Source organism: Eptatretus burgeri, chromosome 16 (assembly GCF_056783735.1).
Source record: "Eptatretus burgeri isolate ZD-2024b chromosome 16, Ebu_testis_v1, whole genome shotgun sequence".
NCBI lineage: Eukaryota > Metazoa > Chordata > Myxini > Myxiniformes > Myxinidae > Eptatretus > Eptatretus burgeri.
The window spans coordinates 13,951,307-13,974,011 of record NC_140976.1 but is presented as its reverse complement, the minus strand read 5'-3'; the positions used below and the strand labels follow the sequence as shown (position 1 = coordinate 13,974,011).

General features: G+C 42.8%; 1 protein-coding gene across 3 annotated transcripts; it reads right to left on the bottom strand.

Moving 5' to 3' along the window:
* Window positions 1-10,365: 10,365 nt before the first annotated feature.
* LOC147010559 (uncharacterized) lies at window positions 10,366-19,874 on the bottom strand. 3 transcript variants are annotated; one of them, XM_085860516.1, is made up of 6 exons: window positions 19,719-19,862; window positions 19,464-19,566; window positions 17,638-17,862; window positions 17,492-17,539; window positions 14,639-14,749; window positions 10,366-14,549 (listed from the first exon to the last, which is right to left on the bottom strand). In XM_085860516.1, the coding sequence occupies exons 3-6, from the start codon at window positions 17,837-17,839 to the stop codon at window positions 14,371-14,373; spliced, it is 540 nt and encodes a 179-aa protein (XP_085716642.1). In that variant the 5' UTR covers window positions 17,840-17,862; window positions 19,464-19,566; window positions 19,719-19,862; the 3' UTR covers window positions 10,366-14,370. The 3 variants fall into 3 exon arrangements, with proteins under 3 accessions (XP_085716642.1, XP_085716640.1, XP_085716641.1); XM_085860514.1 differs by lacking the exon at window positions 19,464-19,566 and having other exon boundaries at window positions 19,719-19,874; XM_085860515.1 differs by lacking the exon at window positions 19,719-19,862 and having other exon boundaries at window positions 19,464-19,707.
* Between the last annotated feature and the right edge of the window lie 2,831 nt (window positions 19,875-22,705).

Here is a 22,705-nt window from a genome sequence, read left to right as displayed (position 1 = left end):
CCTAATTTATGCAAAATCACTTCAGGAGTAAATTATTTGTTTGAAAAGTTACAAAACAAGTGCAATAGGTTTTACCTGTATGTAATCAGTGGTTTAACTTAAAAATTCATCTCCCCCACTTATCTGAGGACTTTTAAGGTACTTGGTCAACAAAATCACTTGGCCAACAAGGCAAACATGAAGACCAAGGAGCTTTCCAAAGAAGTCAGACATGAAGTGGTGGAGAAGCACCGTTCAGGAGAGGGTTATAAGAAGATTTCAAAATCACTCATGATCCCTTTGAGCACGGTGAAATCCATCATTAAGAAGTGGAAGATGTATCATCCCACCCAGACTCTACCCAGATCAGATCGCCCATCCAAACTCAGCATCTGGGCAAGCAGGGAACTGGTTCAGGATGTCACTGTAAATCCAACAATTACTTTGAAAGATTTGCAAGGCTGTATGTCCGAGATGGGAGTCAGTGTTCATCAATCAACAATATCCCGTTCCCTTCACAAGGCTGGCCTCCATGGACATGTGGCAAGAAAGAAGTCATTACTGAAAAAACACATCTAAAAGCTCATATGGAGTTTGTGAAAAAGCATTTTAATGATACTGCAGATATGTGGAGAAAAGTTTTGTAGTCATACAAGACAAAAATTTAACTTTTTGGTCTAAGTTCAAAGTGTTACGTCTGGCGCAAGCCCAACACTGCACATCACCCAGTCAAGACCATCCCTACTGTCAAGCATAGTGATGGCAGCATCATGTTATGGAGCTGCTTTTCATCAGCAGTGACTGGCAAGCTTGTCAAGATGGAAGGGACAATGGACAGTGTGAAGTACAGAAGAATCTTTGATGAAAACCTGCTTGGGTCAGTCAGGAATCTAAAACTGGGTAGGAGATTCACATTTCAGCAGGACAATGATCAGAAGCACAAAGCTAATGCCACACTGGAGTGGCTGAATAATAAGAATATAAATGTTCTTGAGTGGCCCAGTCAAAGTCCTGATTTGAACCCAATTGAACATTTATGGAGAGACATGAAGATTGCAGTTCATCGACCTTCCCCATTAAACTTGGCAGAACTAGAGCAATTTTCACGTGAAGAATGGGCAAAGATTTCACCATCTCACTGTGCAAAGTTGGTGGAGACCTACCCACACAGACTCATAGCAGTCATTGCTGCAAAAGGTGCTTCCACCAAGTACTGATCTAAGGGGCTGAGTACTTTTTACAACCAGTGAATTTTGACTTGTACATGTTTTTTGCAGGTATTCCTGACATGTAACCTCCTTCAACGAAAACAGTGTTTAGTTTGATCCCTTCAGTTATGAATAAAATAATTCATTTGGAAAAATTGTTTCTACATAACATCTAAATGTGGCTTATTGGTAGGGAGTGAATACTTTTGCAGGCCACTGTATGTTCCCACACAAAACAATGACTTTTAATTATCTCCAGTAGCAGGTACTTTAAATAGCAATTCTTATGTGGTTTGGATCTCCTTTAAATTATTTTTCCTATCCAAGCCCAATGTACACTGCTAATCATAATTCCTCTGATTAATTTAAAGGCTTGGTGTAGGTATACACCAATGTTGACCTCCTCACTTTCCTTTCACATCAATTCTGAAACCACAACAGAGATCAACGGTCATGGTGAGTGCAGCAGAGGGCGCTCTGCAGTCGATTCTAACAACAGCCTTGCTCCCAACCCCTCACACTTCGCATCTTTCTCCATTCCTTTGTGGAACGCAAGGGTGGGATTGTGGGGAGAGGTCGAAGTACATTGTTTGCTTCACAATGCAACAAGCATTTTGTCACATGATTCCTCATAGTGCCGATTTCAGATTCCATTTTAATCAAAACTCTAAACGAGTGATCCAGCAGAAATGGGAAGCAAATCACATTATTGTTTTATGAAGGGGGGTAGGGGGAGGAGAATCAGAAGCTCGGTGTCTCGGTTAGAGGAGCTGCTCGGGAGGTTCATTAATATACCATAGGCAAACACATTCTCTGGGGAAAGACCTGTGTGTCCATATGAATGTTGTTAGAGAGGAAAATAAAAATGAGGAAAATTTTTATAAAATATCCAGGAATCATACCATGATTTGTCACCTCTGACAAGAGCAATAAATTCAACTGGTCATGGTCTGATAGATAAGGCTAGTGGTGGATGTGGAATCCAATTCTGAGAACAGGTCTCGCTCTTTCTCTCTCTGACGGACCATACTCATCACAGAGTGTCGGGGCCGCCGAAACAGCTTCCTGAGAATGGGTTATACCGAATGGCTTGCCATTTCCTTCCCAGCAGTAATTATGCCAAGAATTAGGAATTTAACCATGGGTACTGGCAATAGCTCAGCGACTCTTTGTGAAGGACACCGGGGCATCTTTAACGTCCACAAGCTAATGCCAGCAAACGGGACTCCCAGTTTAACCTCCATCCGATGGACGGCACACACATTGATGAATCACCCTGCCTGTGAAACACCGGGATGACAGTTTATAGCTGGTTTGGGATTCAAACCAAGGCTGGACAGCTTAGAGGCGAGTGTGTGTACCTTGAGGCTATCCTGTCAGCCCCTCGCTCTTTCTCGAGCTTGGATTTTGTCAGCAAAAAATATACTGAAGTAAAACAGGATAACATCAATATCAACAGCAGTGTTTGTAACCACCACAGTCAGGCATCTGGTCCATGAATACCTGTTGTTGTTTGCTAAAAGTCATCTCTGGGTCTTTTGAGGGTCTGGCTACCTGGAGGTTGTCGATCTGCAAGGCAGAGTCTTTCTATTTGTTAGTTTTAATTATTGAGGCAAACGATCGCTCATGATTTATTGACTAGTGCTCTCACATTGCAAACTCTATTCAGCAGATTAATCTATCGAAGGAAGTGGCGATGTCCACTGCGACGAAAAAACGACTGCCATTTACGCAGATCATTGAATGGAAGGATAAATATTTTGTTAAAGCAAACGATTTTAGAACACAATCGCATGCTGAGCCCACATACTGTGCATGAAACAAATATACACATTAGGCGAAGTGTGCATGTGCGTTCCGTGGTTTACTTTTGCAATGTCATTACACTTGCAATTAGGCCGAATTTTCTACAGCCTCTTTACTGAGAAAACACCACGTGGGCTGAACTTGGAGATTACACTGAAGTGCAGTGTGCTTGCACACACAGAGTCAAGGAAAAGTATAATGGGGAGATGAGGCAGGCTGATTTTTTTAAAGATGGGGAAGATCATGTGTCGACCCTGAAGAAATTAGTGATGGAATGACTCAGCATCAAAATTGTTTCTGCAGTGCAAAAATGTTTTCACTTGCATCCGTTTATTCCTTCTGCAAAGAGGAAATAAAGTGGCAACACAACAGAATATATACAGCAATTCCTCACTTAACGTCGTAGATGTGTTCCTGAAAAGTACCATGTTAAGCAAAATCGCATTGGTAAAAACAATTTCCCTATAAGAAATAATATAAAAGGTGATGGTTGTGGGTGAGAGGGAACAGGACAGAGATAGAGAGAAAAAGAGGGATGAAGGAAAGTATATACTACATGTAAATGTAACAATTAATACAATTATAAATAACAAGTTGAACCCATGGAAATTCCTTCAAAATAATCTACATCTAATTTAATCTATATCTCATTTAATCGATATCTCATTTAATCTGCATCTCATTTAATCTGCATCTAATTTAATCTACATCTAATTTAATCCACATGAAATTTAATCCAAATGTAATTTAATCGACATCCACTTTAATCTACATCTAATTTAATCTACATCTAATTTAATCAACATATAATTTAATCCATATCTAATTTAATTGGCATCTAATTTCATCTGCATCTAATTTATTCGACATCTAATTGGTTCACGAAAAAAATAATTGGTTCACGAAAAAAATAAGTGACCACTATATTCGTTATTGTTGTGTGTCTGTCTGTATGTCTGTCTGTCTGTCCCGAGCATAGCTCCGTGGGTTTTGATCCGATCCTGACAAAATTTTGGTGGGAGGTTTATATCATGATCGAGTTGTCATTTCCTGAAAATGGGCATGGTGCGCCCATTCCACGCCCAAAAAACATGTGTTTTTAGGGGGTACCGATTTCAATTTGCATCTTCTCCTAGGGGGTTTGTCGAATCTGATAGGGGTTTCGGTATTTGGTCAGCCCAATGGCACCTGCATAGCCCCACAGAGCTCGATTTTTCATTTTCGTCCCAAGGTCAAGGTCACAAGGTCACGAACTTAGAAAATTGCGAATTTTGACATAAAAAATTTCTTCTCCGAGGGGTTTGTCGAATCTGGCAGGGTTTCGGTATTTGGTTAGCCCAATGGCACCTGCATAGCCCCACGGAGCTCGATTTTTCATTTTCATCCAAAGGTCAAGGTCACAAGGTCACAAACTTAGAAAATTTCGAATGTTGACATAAAAATCATACGATCGCCCAAACTTTGAGAGCTGGGATGACAATATTTTTTATGCATAATCTTGAGGTCATTCCCCACCTAAAGTCTTGAAACCATTCAAGACATTCAAGAAACGCCCCCTTCAAATTTGTTTTTACGTTGATTTCATCAAAGTATGGATAATCCGATGAGTGCAAAATGCCATATAGCCTATATGACGTTATATTGTTCCTGGAATGTTCCAGAGGAAGTTTTGCACCAAAGGTCATAATCCTTGACCTTTAAAGTTCACAAAGGTCAAATTTTCAAAGTTGTGGGAATCGAACCAGGTTTTCGACCTTCTTCGACGAACTAACTCCAATAAGCTATAGCACGTATCCTGTTTCCTTATTTAATGTCCACAACATTGTTTTGTGACCTTTAAAGGTTATGTAAAGGTCAAATTTTTTTAAGTTGTTGAACAAAACCGGGTTTTCGACATTTTGCAGCGAATAACCTGTCACTCGTACCACATCATGTTGATCATTTTTATAACTTGGTCAAACATTATCACATTGTCTCATCCTTGACTTCTGAAACAATCTACATCGTCAAATACCGCTCATGAACCATCGTCGTCTTCAGACTTGTTTAATCTATAACTAACTTATTCTACATCTAATTTAATGTACATCTAATTTACTCTATATCTAATTCTTGGGGAAAATGCCAGGGGCATAGAAAAGGCCCCTTTTTATATGGTATGTGCCATGTGGCAAATTATAGAAAAGAAAAGGGGCATTGAACAGCTTGTAGAAAATGCCAAACAATATAAAATAAAAGAAGGGACATTCAATGGCTTGTGGAAAATGCCAGACGACAAAAAATAAGACGTATTCAAAAAAATCTCGTGTGCATGCTGTATTGCCAATTTCTTTTTGAAATTAATCACACACGTGCACATTATCTTAGGTGTTTTCGTTTTCAAGGTATACAAAAAAAATTAACTTACTGACAGGTTTTAACCTATATATGGAGGCACCCCTTTACATGAACTTTTCGAAAGTATTATTTAGTTTCTCCCAAGAACACAAGGGTAGTACAGCATGCACACGAGATTTTTTTAATGTGCCATATTTTTATCGTCTGGCATGTTTCACAAGATATGCAATGTCCTTCTTTTCTAAAGTTTGCCACATGACACATCATATAAAGGGACCTTTTCTATGCCCCTGGCATTTTTCCCAAGAATCCTCTTCAAATTTCAAGTCAATCAGATGAAAAGTGAAAATTTTAGAAATTTGGCCAATGTTGACCTTTTGGCCTATGTTGACCTCAAAAATAATTTGAAGTTGAATTCAATGACCAAATCCTCTTCAAATTTCAAGCCAATCAAATGAAAATTGACAACTTTAGAAATTCAGAATATGTTAACCTTTTGGCTAATGTTGACCTCAAAAATACTTGGTGGTTGAATTTCGTGACCTGATATGCCAATCCTGTTCAAATTTCAAGTCAATCGGATGACAATTGAAGACTTCAGAAATTTCGCTTATATTAACCTTTTAGCTTAAGTTGATCTCAAAAATAATTGGTGGTGAATTCAGTGAGGTAATATGAAAATCCTGTTGAAATTTCAAGTCAATCAGATGAAAATTGAGGATTTTAGAAAATTGGCCTGTTGACGTCTGGTCTCTGTTGACCTCAAAAGACTGACCGCTCTATCACATGGACATGTAGCATGTGGTAAAGTTTCAATTTCCTCCGCTGAACGGTTTTCTGTCTTTCAATGTTTCAACCCATTTCAATGTATAGCCTTTGAGATATGATCACCAACACATTTCTGGCGGACGGACAGGTAGGCCGACAGACACCAACGTGAATTTCGAGGGTTTTTGTTAAAAACTCAAGAATGCGGAAATGGACGTTGCTGAAATTTATAACATATTACCTCGACGTACAAAGGATTTACTTCTGAAATTTGCAGCCGATTTCGTCCGGTAGAAGCTGAGAAACAAATTTTCAGTCTCTGTATTAAAGTTGCACACAGATCAACCGTCCCATATAAAGGGAGGGGCGCTTTTCACCTACTTTGATTTCTAATTTACTTAAAGATAAATATAATGAGATACTGACGTGCATAAAGAGTATAAATAGAGAGCGAAGGAGAAAGGAAGAGGAGTACATAAAATGTGATAGATGCTTAATGTGGGCCACATCAAGAATAGGGGAAGCAGAGTGTACTCACTGTTGCAGGAAGTGTGAGGAAATTCCCCACTTGAGGATAGTTATTACTAAGTTGAAGGAACGGATAGATCATTTGCAGCAAGTTGCAGAATGTGAGAAATTCGTAAATAATAATTGGTTACAGTTGTGGAGTGAGGTTGCTGAGGATATTGGCAATGGTGAGGGTGCAGCAGAAGCAGGCAGTGGCGTGGGTGCAGCGGGAGCAGGCAGTGGTTTGAGTGCAGCAGGAGCAGGAAGTGGTGAGAGTGCATACAGTGATGTGTGTGCAGCAGTAGCAGGCAGTGGTGTGGGGTGGAGCAGGAAGTAGTGAGTGCATACAGTGGTGTGGGTGTAGTGAGAACAGGCAGTGGTGTGGGTGCAGCATGAGCAGGCAGTGGTGTTGGTGCAGTGGGAGCAGGCAGTGGTGTAGGTGCAGTGGGATCAGGCAGTGGTGTGGGTGCAGCATGAGCAGGCAGTGGTGTTGGTGCAGTAGGATCAGGCAGTGGTGTAGGTGCAGTAGGATCAGGCAGTGGTGTAGGTGCAGCAGAAGCAGGGAGTGGTGTTGGTGTAGTGGGAGAAGGCAGTAGTGAATGTGCAGCGGGAGAATGCAGTAGTGATGGTGCAGCGGGAGAAGGAAGTGGTGAGAGTACACGTAGTGGTGTGGTTGCAGCAGGAGCAGACAGCAGTGATGTTGCAGCAGGAGCAGACAGCAGGAAGTGGTGATAGTGCATGCAGTGGTGAGGATGCAGTGGGATTAGGCAATGGTGCATGTGGAGTGGGAGTAGGCAATGGTGAGGGTGCAGTGGGAGCAGGCAGTGGTGACAGTGCAGCGGGAGCAGGAAGTGGTGAGAGTGCATGCAGTGATGAGGGTACAGCGAGAGATAGCAGTGGTAAGAGAGCAGCAAAAGCAAACTGTGGTGAGGATGCAGAGAGTACAGGTAGTGGTAAGGGTGCAGAGAGTACAGGCAGTCGTGAGGCAGTGAGTACAGTGGTGAGGGAGCCAGTACAGGCAGTGATAAGGGTGCAAGTTGTGCAGGCATTGGAGAGAGTGCAGGTAGTAGAGAGGGTGCAGGCAGTGGAGAGGGTGGAGGGAGGGGTGAGAGTGCAGGCAGTGGTGAAGATGCAGCGAGTTTAGGCAGTAGTGAGTGCAGGCAGTGGTGAGGGTGTTGTCAGTGCAGTGGTGATGAGGATATATTCTTTTCAACTGCCGGGTTCTATATAAACACTGGGTGGGAGCATTTAAAACCCATGCTATCTACCTGGCAAAGGCCTGCCTGCATGCATGCATGCATGCTTACAAATGCAGCAACCTTTGCACTCCTCCAATCAGCTCACTCCGAATCTGATTCGTGCATTCAACACAATGGGGAAGCAGTTTAAAATTCAAAAATAATCTGGCAGTCCTTAACAGAGGGGGAGGGTTGGGGGAGGGGTGGGAGAGAGGAGAGGGTGGGAGAGAGAGGAAAGGGGGGGGAGGATTGGGGTCTGAGAGAGAGAGGGGTCAGAGTAGGGAGAGGGGTGGAAGAGAGGAGAGGGGTGGGAGAGAGGGGGATAGGGGTTTAAGGGAGAGGGATAAGGGTGGAAGAGACAGATATAGGTTTGGGAGAGAGAGAGATGGGTGGGCAAGGGGTGAGAGAGGGACAGGGGAGAGAGAGGGGAGGAGGGAGAGAGGGGAGGAGGGAGAGAGGGGAGGAGGGAGAGAGGGGAGGAGAAGAGAGGGGAGGGGAAGTGGGGAGAAAGAGGAGAAGAGGGGATTCCGACAAATGTGATGTCCAGTCTAAACCCATCCGAGAGACGGCACACACAATGATGAATCACCCTGCCTGCAGAGCACAGGAATGACAGTTTATAGCTGGGTCGGGATTCAAAACCAAGCTCGACTTCTTAGAGCAAGCGTGTGTATCTCTTGGCTATCCTGCTGTGATGTGGTGATTCATTGCTTTGTAACAACTGAAATTTTTTTTCCTCGTTGTAATCATCTAATTTATTTTGCCTTTCTAACTCCTGAAATGTGGAACCGCACCACGGTATCACCATCGAGGCTTGAAGAGTGCTCGCCAAGTGGCTTAACCACCCAAGCAGCACTGCAATTAAATGGTTGAAGAAACTTTTAAAAACGAAACGTTAATTTTTTTTATTTGTATCTAATTATATATCTATCCATGCCGAAGTGACGGGTCATATCATGAAAGAAGATCATACAAAAAGGGGAAAAATGGTGTAAAATAAAATTTCACATTTTCAGCGAGCGAGCACCGCCTAACGGACCACATGGCAAAACACAGGCAAGTGGGCCCTGAACTTTGTTCAAGTTGATCGATATATTCAGTGACGGTGAATATATTGGATACCTACCTTTGATGAACAAAATTAGGGGTAGAAGGTCAACAAATGGCTTAAGCACTCAAGCAAGCACTCCAATGAAACGGTTGAGAAGGAATGGCTGGCTTGGCAAGCGATTAGCGATCACTGATCAGTCATGTAAACACCACACCCGGAGACGTCCAGAACATTAGGCAATATCCAAATTAGACAAAAGAACACTTATTTTTAGCAGTCGGAACTACTGCTCAAGTCAATGAAGAAGTTTAGGGGAGGGGAAGGGAAGCATCTCTCTCAGCAGTTTTGAAATTTGGCTGAGATGGAAATTAGTATTGAAATTTAGATGAGATTAAGAGATTCTAGAGGTTATGGCATGTGCGGAAATGAAATAAAGCCACCAATGCTGGCGTCTCCGGGTGTTAAGCATTGCAATGTATCCAGTGATTCGTAGGTATGATGATCAGACATTTGATGATATGAGTGAGGAAAGTGAAAAAAAAACTTCATCTTTAAGAAACTGTTGCGGCCTGTTCCAAGTCAAGCATTGTTAGGCAGGCCAAAAAAATGGCGAATTAAAACCCCAGCGAGGAACACCGAGATGATCAAGGATGAGCCTTGATAAAGGATATACTTAAATAAGGCCGTTAATTATCTTCAAAAGGGGTGTTTTAATTAACCCAAACACCCAATTTTCACTCTTGCACTTCCTTGGAGTTCCCTTAGTATGCATGCAAAGTTTCAGGCTGCAAGGTTTCATGGTTTTGGAGTTATGGAGGAGACACGCACTGACTGACTGACTCACTCACTCACACACTGACATATATTTGTGTAGATGGGTCAGTGTTCAGGTGCCCTGACTACACCCCACTGCTTTACACCCATTGGCTGGACAGCTGGCCTCACTCCACCTCAATAAAATCATGCGCCGCCATTGCATGAAGCAGCACATATCGGCAGGCCTCAGGCCTTAAGCCTGGGTGTTAGTCCACAGCCTAGTGCAATGGTCCCAGGTATATATAACCACAATGTATTGTTGTGGGGCCAGGTCTCGGTGGCGAGCACGACCGCTTGAGGGAGCGGTCGGGTCTGCTCCACCGAACACAGTGGAATTTAGGTCGTGATCCTCGGATAAGTCCAAAAGGCACGGGTCCCTTACAGGACCATGAATCGCCAATAAATAATTTGACCGCATGGGGTAGGGTTAATTGCCAAACTTCAATATACCTAAGTACCCACGTGGCAAAGCGACCGGGGAATTTCACACCCTCGACAGACCTCGAGCGGTACGAGCCGTTACGGTGCCCGAACCGTGTGTAACCCGAGCGGATGGTTACCGAGATCCGTCGGTCCAAATGAACATTTACTGCCTCGCTATTTCTCAGCACGCACCGTGCTAAGCCAATAAAAAAAATGACAGGGAACGAGCTGGGACATTCAACAAAAGGGGAATTTATTTACAATAATCGGGGGACGAGGGGAGCACGTAAGGGCAGTGTTATCCGAATAGAGAAGGGAATCAAATGTACAAGCAATTCCTTAAACAATTCTACTTAGAGACAGGGCCCACAGACACACACACGCACAAATATCCCAGAAAGAGATGGACCTCGAGGTCTTTATTGCCCCTTCAGCTCGGGAGGGAAGACAAGCTGAGGGAAGAGAACATGGCTGGCTACCTGGCCGCATTCGCGTGGCTGGACGACCGCACCTTCCTGGAGCACCAGGCGCCAAAGAACGGACCAGGGCAACCGTACCCAGAGGAGGCGAGACGAGGTGATCTCTCGTGATGAGATGGTCGACCGCTTGTTGTAATGCGCCAGACGAGACGCCTCGGATGTGCGGGATGCAGTCAGCCACAGACCCAGACAGAAGCACGCTCGAGCAGACGGGACACAATCATCAAAGCCTTTCCCATCGTTTTTCGGGGCGGGTCCGCTCCCGCGTCGCCTGCTCCCATTGGGTGGACGGCGTGTCGCGGCTCCGCCTTCTTGAGAAGGACCGCCCTGGCTTTGGTCCGCGCGTCGCCCATTGAGCGGAAAATGACACGTACCCTTATTTGGCGCGAAGCCAGAATGAAGCGCTCCGTGCCCATATTTGGGCCAAGCCAGAGCGAAATGCTTCTGACCATATTTGGAGCGAAATCCACACCGCCTGGGGCATGGAATTCCACCCATGCCCGCATGCCAGCGAGCGCACGAATAGCGCCGCGAGCAGAGGTTGTTGGGTTGTTGTTGGGATAAAAATCCTATCTATAAAATAACTTTGTAGCGCACGTACACTTAATTCCCATTAGACATAGGGGAAAGGGAGCTATCTATCCACATTTACTTAACGAAATAAATGAGCTACAGGGACCTCAATGTTGAGTGCTCATGGCTGCCAGATTCGTAAAAGTATTACATATTCACATCAGCCATACGCATGTTTTTGCTTCATGTATGTACAGTGCCTATAATAAGTCTATACCCCCTTACAAATTTTTCACCTTTTGTTGTCTTTTAGTCGAATTAAATTGCAATAAATCAGACTTATTCCACCTTTATTTACATATTGTAACCCACAACTTCTAAGTGAAAAAAAAATTCCACAACTTTCATAAAATTAATTAAGAATACAAAACTAGAATATCTTTGATGGATAAGTATCCACCCCCCTTATAATAGCAATTTTAAGCAAGAAAAAGAGCAATCAGAGATTGCAGACCCTCGCCAGGACTTGTTTTGTGTAGTGTTTGTGTTGTTTTGTGTGGTGTTTGTTCAGTTTTGTGTGATGTATTTTGTGTGGTGTTTGTGTACTGGTGTGTTACGTAATTAATGAGACATAATTAGAACTGCCACTTTATAACTGCTGGCAGTGATGACCGGTACCAAGATGTCCCGCTTTGATGCAACCCCGTTTTGATCGGACACCTGACCCTGACTCATGACGTTTTTTATTATTATTCAATTGAATTTAGAATGGGATTAAAATAAATTCAATTCAAATCAAATGGAAGACCAAATAGGTACAGTCCTGCATTGGAGTCATCAGAAGGAACCCAAACAAGCAAAAAGCAAAGATTAAGTCATTAGAAGGAACCTGAATAGGATTCACATTTCAGCTGCTACTCCTCTACCCTCAAACCCATTAGCAATCACCAAAAGAACACCATCCCGACTGTGAAGCATGTTGGTGGCAGCATCATGTTATGGGGATAGTTCTCATCAGCAGGGACTGGGGCAGTCAGGAAAGAAGGGAAATGGATGGAGCAAAATACAGAAAAATCCAAAAGGAAAACTTGCTGCCCTCTGTAAGAAAGCTGAAATTGGGAAGGAAGTTCACCTTTCAGCATGACAATGACCCAAAGCACACAGCCAAAGCTACACAGGAGTGGCTATGGAACAAAAAGATAAATGTCCTGAGTGGCCCACTCAGAGCCACGACCAAAATACAATCAAAAATCTGTCGCATGACTTGAAGATTGCTGTCTATCAACGCTCCCTACGCAACTTGACTGAGTTTGAACAGTTTTGTACAGTAGAATGGGTAAATATTGCCCAATCAAGGTGTGCAACATTGGTGGAGACCTATCCCAACAGACTCACAGCTGTAATGCCTGTCAAAGGTGCTTCCATCAAGTATTAACTCAGCGAGGTGGACACTTATCCAACCAAGATATTCTAGTTTTGTATTTTTAATGAGAATTTGATATTCTAGTAGAATTTGTTATTCACTTGGAAGTTGTGGGTTATGATGTGTAAATAAAGGTGGGAAAAGTCTGATTTACTACAATTTAATTCCATGCTACAAGGCCACAAAAGGTGGAAATTTTGAAAGGGGGTGTAGACTTTCTGTAGGCACTGTACATCAGGTTATTTTTAATATGAAATAGGAAAAGGCGAGAAATGAATGAAACACAGTGGAGTAGAAAGGTTCTTCTTCTTGTTCTTCATTAGTCCGACAAGCGAATGTTAAAGCAAATTAATTTTTGTCTCTGGTTTGTTATCCCTGTGGTGTTTATTGGTTTCTTGTTTACAAAAGATATCAGTGAATGAAAATTGCTTTTTCTTTAATTTTGCTAAATGGACCCAAACACGGTGAGGTATAGAATTTCTTCTTCTTCATTGACACCGGGAGGGGGCGTGTACAAGTACTGCAAAGCAATTGTTGCTTTTGTTCTTTACCTTAAGGCGGTGGTGGGGGTGGAGGGAGCAATGGTTGAGTTAATGGGTGATTGAAGGCATAGGGTCATCAGGATCTTATGATTCAATGGATGGCACCGATAAATCCCGATTAAAAAGTAATGATGGTCGAGAACGTGTCACACAACAAGATGGTGGGGCAAAGGACCGAGATATGACTTGCATGATTCCGCACAGCCAGCCAAGCAACACAAGAAAGGTCGTCGACCGCCACTCAGAAACCGCATTATCACGGGCACCTTCCATGTTGTGCAAAAAGTGTTCCCAAATAGAAAAACTACGTTTTTAGCGAAATTGCATTGTGTGAAAGCACGTTAAGTGAGGAATTATGGTATATAATATTTCCTTAAAATGAGATCTGTCAAAATGTTGATCATAAAAAGTAAGGACAAAAAAGTATGAACAATGACGCATTCCAATAAATCGATGAAATATGAGTTACATGCCGTAAGCAAGATGGTTATAAAGCACAGCATTCTTGTTTTTTTTGTACTAATTACAGCTCATGCAAAATTCTCGAGCAACAACATTCAAACCTTAAAGTTTGCAAAAGCGTGTTAATGTATCACCATAAAATGCAACAGGAAAAAACGGTGCCAGATACTTGTGTGAAGCTTCATTGCCAGAAGGGCTTTAATTTATTAAGCCACATTTCCAAAAAAAATAAGTTCATTATGCCACATTCCTTTCGTAACAACAATTCCAATTTAAGAAATATATCCTTGCAATTTTTTATCAAACCTCATGTAACACGTCTGGGGCTGGCAGGATATCCTAGAGGTATGGGCATTCACCCATGAGCTGCCAAGCCTGGGTTAGAAGCTCGACACAGCTATAAACTATCACCCTGGTGTTTCACAAGCATTCATTGGATAACCCTTCCACCAGAAGTTGGTGGACTTTAAACAACCTTTGTGAAGAGTCGGCGAGTTATTGCCGGCACCCTAACCAAATACAAATTCCTGCCACCTTCGGTTCGAATGTCAGGCCTGGCCAGCCGGTTCGTCAAAGACTTGGACCAAAAACATTTCCTGACCAACTCCACGAGAAGGTGAGAATAAATGGGGCCATTAAAGAAGTAGCAGCAGTCATATTTAGTCCAAAAGGCCAAGATGTAAAATTTTCCACCGTTTGATCAAATTACTTTGCCATCAATCACATTAATTGAGCTAATGGAAAGCTTGTCTGATTTTGAACGAACTCAGCCAAGGTAAAGGAGCCTGAGCCCCGAGTAGTAAACAACACAAAATGCTTTAATCATCAGCAATATAATAAACCTTCATTTTCTCAGTACATTCGTTCAACAATGGAGGAGGTTTAACACCACTCTCCTCGGTAGAAAGAGGAGATTTACTGCCATGTTCTTCAACGGGTGCAGGGAAAGATATGTCATCCTTTTCCGATGAGCTGTCATCATTTTCACTCTCCTCATCTGGAAACAAGTAGGATAAATGTTACAGTGGATGTTTTTACATCAGTAAAGCACAATGTGGACTGAAAGTTGAAAGGACAATGATATACCTTCTTCAGAATCATCCACAGGAACAGATTTCATCACGTTGTTCGAGCCCAACTGGCAACCTGTTATGGTGCTGTTAATTACGTAGATATTATGCGATGGTGGGTTTGAGTCTGTTTTAGGATAGAGTCAGAAACAAGAAGATATCAATACATAAAGAAAAAATAATAATTCATAACTCAACTTTAATGCCTCTCCCCCACCCCCACCCCACAGCTCCTCATTATATACAGTATATATATTTAAACCACAATATCATATTCTACAACACACTGAATAAGGGTTTCAAAGCTGCGACTTCTGTATCCATCGCAGTTGTATGGTCAACATACAGTATGTATGCCTAGTGTTGGATTCATGGTTCGGGTGGTGGGTTTGTGATCCTAGGATCCTGAGTTCAAATCCCCCTTGGCTGTTGAATTAATACCAGGTGGGGTTGACTCTGCCTGTCATCCTTCCGAGGTCGGCAAAATGAGTGCCAGCATGCTGGTATCCTGTGTCGGAGTGGCGACCCGTCCAGGATTGTGTCCAATAGCCAAGGAGACTGCTTTGGCAGCACCAACGCGCTGTGCAGAGTATGGTCCCAATGGATGGATGGATGGATACAGTATGTCAGTCAGTCAGAGTCAGGGGGGGCTCAGATTTCACCCAAAATGCCTTTTTTTAACTGGACAAATTGAAAATTTATTTGAAACACAAACGGAATAATTCATGAATGAAAACTCAGAACCTTCAACTTAACAAAAAAAAAGAACTTATTTGCAGTGTTGAATCACTGAGAAATAGATGGGAAAAAAACTACACACCCCGGTGTGAATACAAAGACGAGGATTCTCGCCTCCATTTACATATTTTTGGTCGGAGCTATTCCATCACGATCGTTAAGCATAACTGTACACCGCTCCTTCCCAATTCCATATCCAGGCGATGCACGACGTCATCGCCGTTTACCGAAGGCGCCCCAGCAATGTCGCACGCTGGAGGATTTGTTTATTTATTTGGCATGGGGGTGGTGTACTTTGAATGTACCGCTATTTGTTTGGTCTTTCTTTAAATGCACTCCTCAACTGTGATAGAATTATAGCTCAAAATATTGAACACTTTCAGATTAAATGTCGAACTCTGCAAGATCACGGAGGAATTGACCTCGTTGACTGTAACCGTGGTACCGCAGCTGTGCTCAGCCATGCTTCAACCTCACTCTCTTCCATCACACTTGCTCACAAGTTTGACCACTCATATCTTCAGCCCTGTACAGGCTGAAGATATGATTGTGCACTGCTGTGCGACAAAACTCCTCCTTAACTCAAGTAGTTCTCCCCACCACTCTCGGGACAGATGAGCCAGCCGTCCAAGTGGTGTGAGTGTTTCGATGGAGGATTTGGGAAGTTATGGAAATGCAACCAGGAAGTGGGATAAAGGGGGATGCAACAAGTCCATGGGGAATGGGAGTTTGTGGCCTCCAAAATAATTAGTTTGACTCCACATGTATATCCACAATGTATGTGTGGAATTATTTTCACAAATGGAATTATTTTCAACTCGCAGATATACCCATTAAGGACTGGCGATGGGAAGGAATGGCATTTGACAGGATGGAAAAGCCATTGGAAAAACAACAATCGCATGATGTCCCCCGTTGGGATTGAATCACGACCTACCAGAATGCCGTGACATCATCCTGCATGGCGAACGCTTTGATGAAGTCATCTACTTTTGAATGGGCTAAATAGAGGAGTCGCAAGTTAATTTAGATGCTGTAACCAGTATGGCAAGATATTGTTAACTAGAGGGCTGTGATCAACGATCGCTGATGGTTCCCGGTAGCACTTGTAATTGTGCCTCTTAATGAAAACAAATGTATTATTTTGCAAGGAACAAGCATCCATAAGTGAAAATGAACTCTTTTTTTTTGTTTGAGGTCATAATTGAATGGTAAAGGTCATTGGAATACATCTGCCGCAGATTACAAATGTGTTCAAACAAAATTTTACAAAAACGTGAGCATTTATGTTTAAACAAAAATGGGAGTTGGTCGAGCTTGACTCTAAGGGTATGATTCTTGCTTCAGGTGCGAGAGGTCCCAGGTTCGAATCCTAGCCTAACCCAATGAAAAATTTTGGGCTTGTTCTTCAAAAAGTGGGACACCAAGGAAACAAAGACTAAACGCTTAATGCCTCCTCTGGGAACCATAATTATTTCCTCCAGAGTTTTGTGACGACACGCAAAGTGGTGACAGAGCAGACAAAAAAAGAAACCAGACACACAGACATAGTGTTATTATTTATTTAACATATAAAGAAGAAAGTTTTTGTTCATTGATGCATTCGGACCCTGCAGGAACCAGTGCAAACAAAGTTTGCATTCATAACATAACCTCTTTCATCCAGAGGAAGGTCGAAGAATATGTTTGGAGAAAAAAAATTGATTAATTAATTATTTAAAATCACATCATTGGCCTTCTGGCCTCGATCGGGTCTTGTGATAATACACTGCCTGCAATTTTTTCCCAGAAGCCATGGAGTAACATGTATTATGAAGATCGTATGTTGAGGCTGTTGTGATTTGTTGTACTTTTAAAATAAATAAATAAATAACTAAAAGAAGTTAAAATAAGGGAAAGCGATCCGAGCGCATTTTGCAACGCCCAAGATTGGTAATTCATACGAAACCACAAGACCAACATTCCCCCAATTTATCTTGCAAGAAATATTTAAATACATATTTCATTTAATTTCCCCTGGTAACACCGGGTACTTCAGCTAATACACATTTAAGCACGGGTATCACTAAAGGAGGAGTGGTAGGGGGATATACTCCCTCCGTGTACATAAGAGCATTTATAAACAGGTTACCTGTAACATTATCTTGCCAATGTTTTGGTTGCTTTTGGTTCTTTATCTCTGCAAGACCACAAAATGCAGGTGGAGGGGAAAAGAAAATCAGACAGAGATCAGCATTAAAAAACCTCAGCAGCACAGAGAAGGTGGTGCACAATTACCATCCAAAGCAAGGTATAAGTGGCGATGGCCGACACACCCCTTGCGCTGCACGGACATAAGGAGCTCGGTTGCCTGCTCAAAAACCGTTCCTTGTCCCTTAATCGCTTCACACTCATGGTGCGTCACAATGGAACGGCTGTATAGCGAGATGCAAAGGTCGTGCACCGACGATTTGCTCAAGCTTCGAGCCAACTCGTACATTTCCTTCCGCAGCTTCTCGCAGTCTGTACCAAGCAGAAAACAGGTCAGCTCACGATATCACACCCCTTTGCTCGTTTCAAGGTGGCAAGACGTTTCACACGATTACACATAAACGTTCATTGTGTTGTGGTTCAGCAAAAATACGAACATTTTAATCATCTGAGGTTATTTGTCAGATCTGAGGTTATTGGCAATTCCAATTGAAATTCAGGTGAATCGGATCAAATGGCCATTTTTTTATTACCTCCACCACTGGAGGTGAAGGAGGTTATGTTTTCGTCCCTCTCTGTCCTGTTTGTCCGTGTACAGGATATCTTGAAAAGCTGTGGATGGATCCAGATGAAATTTTGTGGACAGGTTGGGTGTGTGACAAGGACGAACTGATTAGATGTTGTTGAAGATCGGATCCGGATCAGACGACTAGAATTTTTAGATCCTCGTGGAGAATCTCTAAGTCTTACTCACGTTGTTGTTCTTCATCTTCTTCTTGTGGACTTTTTTGTTTCACGGCCTCCAGTTTTCATCGAAACTTCCTGAAACTTGGCGGATATATGTAAAAATACCCTGCGCAGACAGTAACCATCTCCGATTTTGAAAAATCCTCCTAGAAAAAAAAGTTATGACGTCAAAATATCTCCGCTAATGGAAATCGCCTAAAAAATTATCTCCGAAACGAGGCAAGCTTTTTGACTTCTGTTTGCGGGAATCGAACAGGGCGTTAGCAGAGATGAATTACCACACATATGATACATCACTATGACGTCATATCAATTTTTATGACGTCATTCCTATTTTTTGACATTTATTGTTTCACAAGCCAGAGTTTTCATCGGATCTTCGTGAAACTTGCCATGTATATGCAGAAAGCCCACGCGCAGGCAGTAACCATCTCCGATTTTGGAAATTCTTCCGAGAAAAAAAGTTGACGTCATAATATCGCCGCTAATGGAAATCGCCTATACCATTATCTCCGAAACTTGGCAAGCTGTTTGAATTTGGTTTGCGGGAATCAAGCCGGGCATTAGCACAGATAATTTATCGCAAACCTGATACATCACAATGACGTCATATTCGTTTTTATGACGTCATCATTCAGAGGACGAGGATCTTAGCTCATTTGAGCTTGTTGAAATGATTCTTCACCATTGAGAGGTCGGGCCAAACACGATATTTCAAAAATATATTGATTGGACCCGGTACGTCCGCGTGGATCAGGCATTACGTGGCGGAGGTACGTGCCCTACCGGGGAATTAGTTATTAATTTCATTCAACAAGATTCTAATGACGTTTCCTTTCAACAAGTACACGTTTAAGGACGTTTAAAAAAGGAGAGAAAATTCAATCTTGAAGAATGGCTCAGCTTGTGAGTAAAGCTGATCATTTGTTGCCAAAATTAATTGATTCCTGGAACACCAGGAGAGCCGAGCCACGAGCTCGTCTCGTCTGGGTTCGATTCCCCAAGGAGTGTCACTTTAAACAATAACTGCCGCGTTCCAGTTCGTGCCAGCAAAAGGAGGAGGGGCTGCATTGCAGAGCACGCCGTCCTGAGCAGGACAAGCGATAGGAGGACTTGTTGAGACGCGGATCGGACACGTGCTTGACGAGCCAAATGACTACTATTACCTGTACGTTTATCTTGTGATTGCTCATACGTCAAATAAATGTGCTGGGCAGTCGTAAAAGCCAAGCACACGTCACCAAATGTAATACAGTGAAGTACAGGAGACTGACAGGGGAGAGTAAACGAAAGCACGTATTAACAAGGTTTCAATACATGAAGGAGCTGTAGAAATTAAATTAAAAAAAAAAATCTTTGATTACAAGTCATCATCACATTAATCGTCCTTTTAGAATTCAGTCAGAAAAAAAAATCCGAACCTCCACAAGCCATTTCCGCGCCGACCCGTCTTCTCGTTCCTTCCTTCCCCGTCCGAACACAACACAGTATCGACATTCGAAATAATTTTATGGTCAGTGAAACCTAAAGCAAATGAGTAAAACTGCGAACTTCACGGGGGATTTTAATTTTTTTAAACTAATTTTGAACTTGCACCGACGAACGGCCTCCGCCCTATACACCGCCTGACAACGAACATGAGAACGAAAAAAGCAAGTACATCGGTGTTTCGAAATTTTTAGCCGCGTCACGTTGTGAGCGCTGGCTCTGAGAGAGCTCGGTGTTGTTGTTCTTCTTCTTCTTCTTCTTCTTCTTCTTCTTCTGACAACAACCTTAATCTCAAGGACTCGACTCTTATATACAGGATCCGGATCTCCTTAAATACTGAGCACATGTACACATCCTCACATAGACGGTGCCTTTTGAGAGCGTCTATCATGAACTTTTAAATATATTCGGACATTTGCTTTAAAGTTTCGAAAAGTTCACGTTACTATTTAAACATTATTCCATTTCGTAAATACACGATATATCGTAAATACATCAAGACATTATGACGCGTTTCGCCATTGGCTTAATCAAGGAACGTGACGAAATATCGGAAGTTGTTTTAAAAAAAAAAAATTTTTTTTTTTTTTTTAGCCGACAAAATCTTTCGGACGCTGCTCGTGGACACATTTGTCCTTGTTAAATCCAAGAGTAGACATATACCGATCACATGCCAGGAAATCTGACTGGAAGGCAGCAAGGGGAGCATTTCGATAAAGTGGGTTCATGAAGTGATGAGTGGCGTTCCTCAGGGGAGCGTCCTCGGTGCTGTGCTGTTCAAAGTGTCCATCAACGACTCGCCTGATGTACTTGAGAAGTGCACACGTGCAATAAATCTTTGCTGATGACGCAAAGATGCTCTCCCACCATTGGCGAGCCGTCAATAGCAGGGCTCCCTCCAACTGATTTAGATAGAGCACAGTGACAGGAGTGGTCGACAGCCGAAACTGATGGTGTTCGCGTGGAAAGGTAGGAAAGTACTCCGTATCATGAGGAAAGCGTGTGATAAACAAGCCGCACCGTAATCACGAATATTGTAATCATGCTGTGAGACGTGAGGAAAGTGTTTGATCTGCCGCACCACCGAGATGGATCGTTGTTCGCTGACACGGATAGACCGTCGTTTTTAACAATGGGCAGCAATAATGATGCTGGGGAAAAAGGGTCACACCCAATTGGTCAATGCTACGACCAATCGATGAGTAAAGGCAAAAAGAGACACACCCAATTGGTCAGTGCCTTGACCAACCGACAAGTGAATTTCGGCGACGTAGCTGCAGCCGCACAAGCTCGATTTATTATAGGAGATATGGGAGGGATCTATAATGCAAATATTGCAAAAGTTGTAAAAGAAGAGGGGTATGTTAGCATTGCCAAGCAAACAGTTTGAATGTAAACAACATTGTTTTGGGTCACGTGACCAGCCGTAAGCAAAGCGAGGCACCGGCCGTCTTTTATTTACAGATATTTTCATGCATGGACGTTCTCCGACAGTTTTGTGATTTTTTCCTGGGAAACTGGCTTTGAGTTGCATCAGTGTGTAAAATTTCAGCTTTCTAGCACACCGAGAAAGTACTCAATATTTATATCAGTCAGTGAGTCAGTGAGTCATGCTTGGAAATAATATATATATATATATATATATATATATATATATATATATATATATATATATATATATGTTAAATATTGTGACGTCCACGGGACTTGAACAGTCCCGCCAACGTAGAATGAGCCGAAACGATGGAGGCGGTTTATTTATTTATAACCCAAAGATGGCGGTTCTAATCGCTCTACCGCAAATGGGACGAGGAAGGTGGCACGAGTCGCTTTTCACTGATTGATGATGTTTATTCCTCTAACCAGAAATAACAAGACTCGGCAAGAAGAGGGATCCGGGGCGATTCGACGGGATGGTGTGGGTTCGGGCGTGGGGAAAAACACAGACAATTCCAATGAATATACAAATCTCAAACCCTCTAAGGCGCCAGGTACACACACACACACAAAACGTAGCTATTCCTGGTGGTCAGGCTGGACCGTGGTGTGGACGCAACTGTCCCTGGATTGGCCTCGGACGAGCTGGCCTTGCTCTCGTCAGGGGGGCAGGAGAAACCGTGGTGCTGTCGACCTCCTGGTCTTGGCGCAAGTCCGCTCACAGCCGCCAGGGAACCAGTTCTGGTGCCAAATTGCGAGCAGGAGAGGGAGGCAGGTCCGCCCGCCGTTCGACCCCGTACTCCGAGCCAGCAGAACCCCAGAGCCAACCAAGGTGAGGCACGAGGCTCAGCAAAGCTACAAGACACGATGAAACCAGGGCCGAATCAGCGCAACAACAAGCATGCTCCCAGCACAACAACCTCCACCCCAAAAAAACCGGTCTTTCTGTCCCGATCTTCTTCCTCTTCCTTTTCGACCCCGAACAGAACCTTTTTATCCTCCCGTCCTCGTCACTTCCAATCGAGCCGTTTTATTGGCCCACCGCCTTCGCCTTCCGCCAATCGTGATCACGGGGCGGAGCCATCCGCAGCACTGTCCTGTGACGTCACGGCAAGCCTCCAGAGAATACTAAAAGGTGTTTACGCAGACACACTTACCCTATCCCGTGTCCCTATCTAATTACGTGACAATTATCATTTCCCCCTTGAAGAAATGGACATTTACTCGACAACTTATCACCACTGAATTGATACTTATTACATCGAGATCCTGGTAAACTCGAACAACATGGCATACCTAATTAAACATCCTAATTACCCTTTGAATGCATACCCCCCCTCAAACGTAACAATATGTATATATTAAATATATATATATATAGTATGTACAAAATATATATATATATATATATATATATATATATATATATATATATATATATATATATATATATATATTGTCGCAGGCCAGCGGGGTCGGGTGA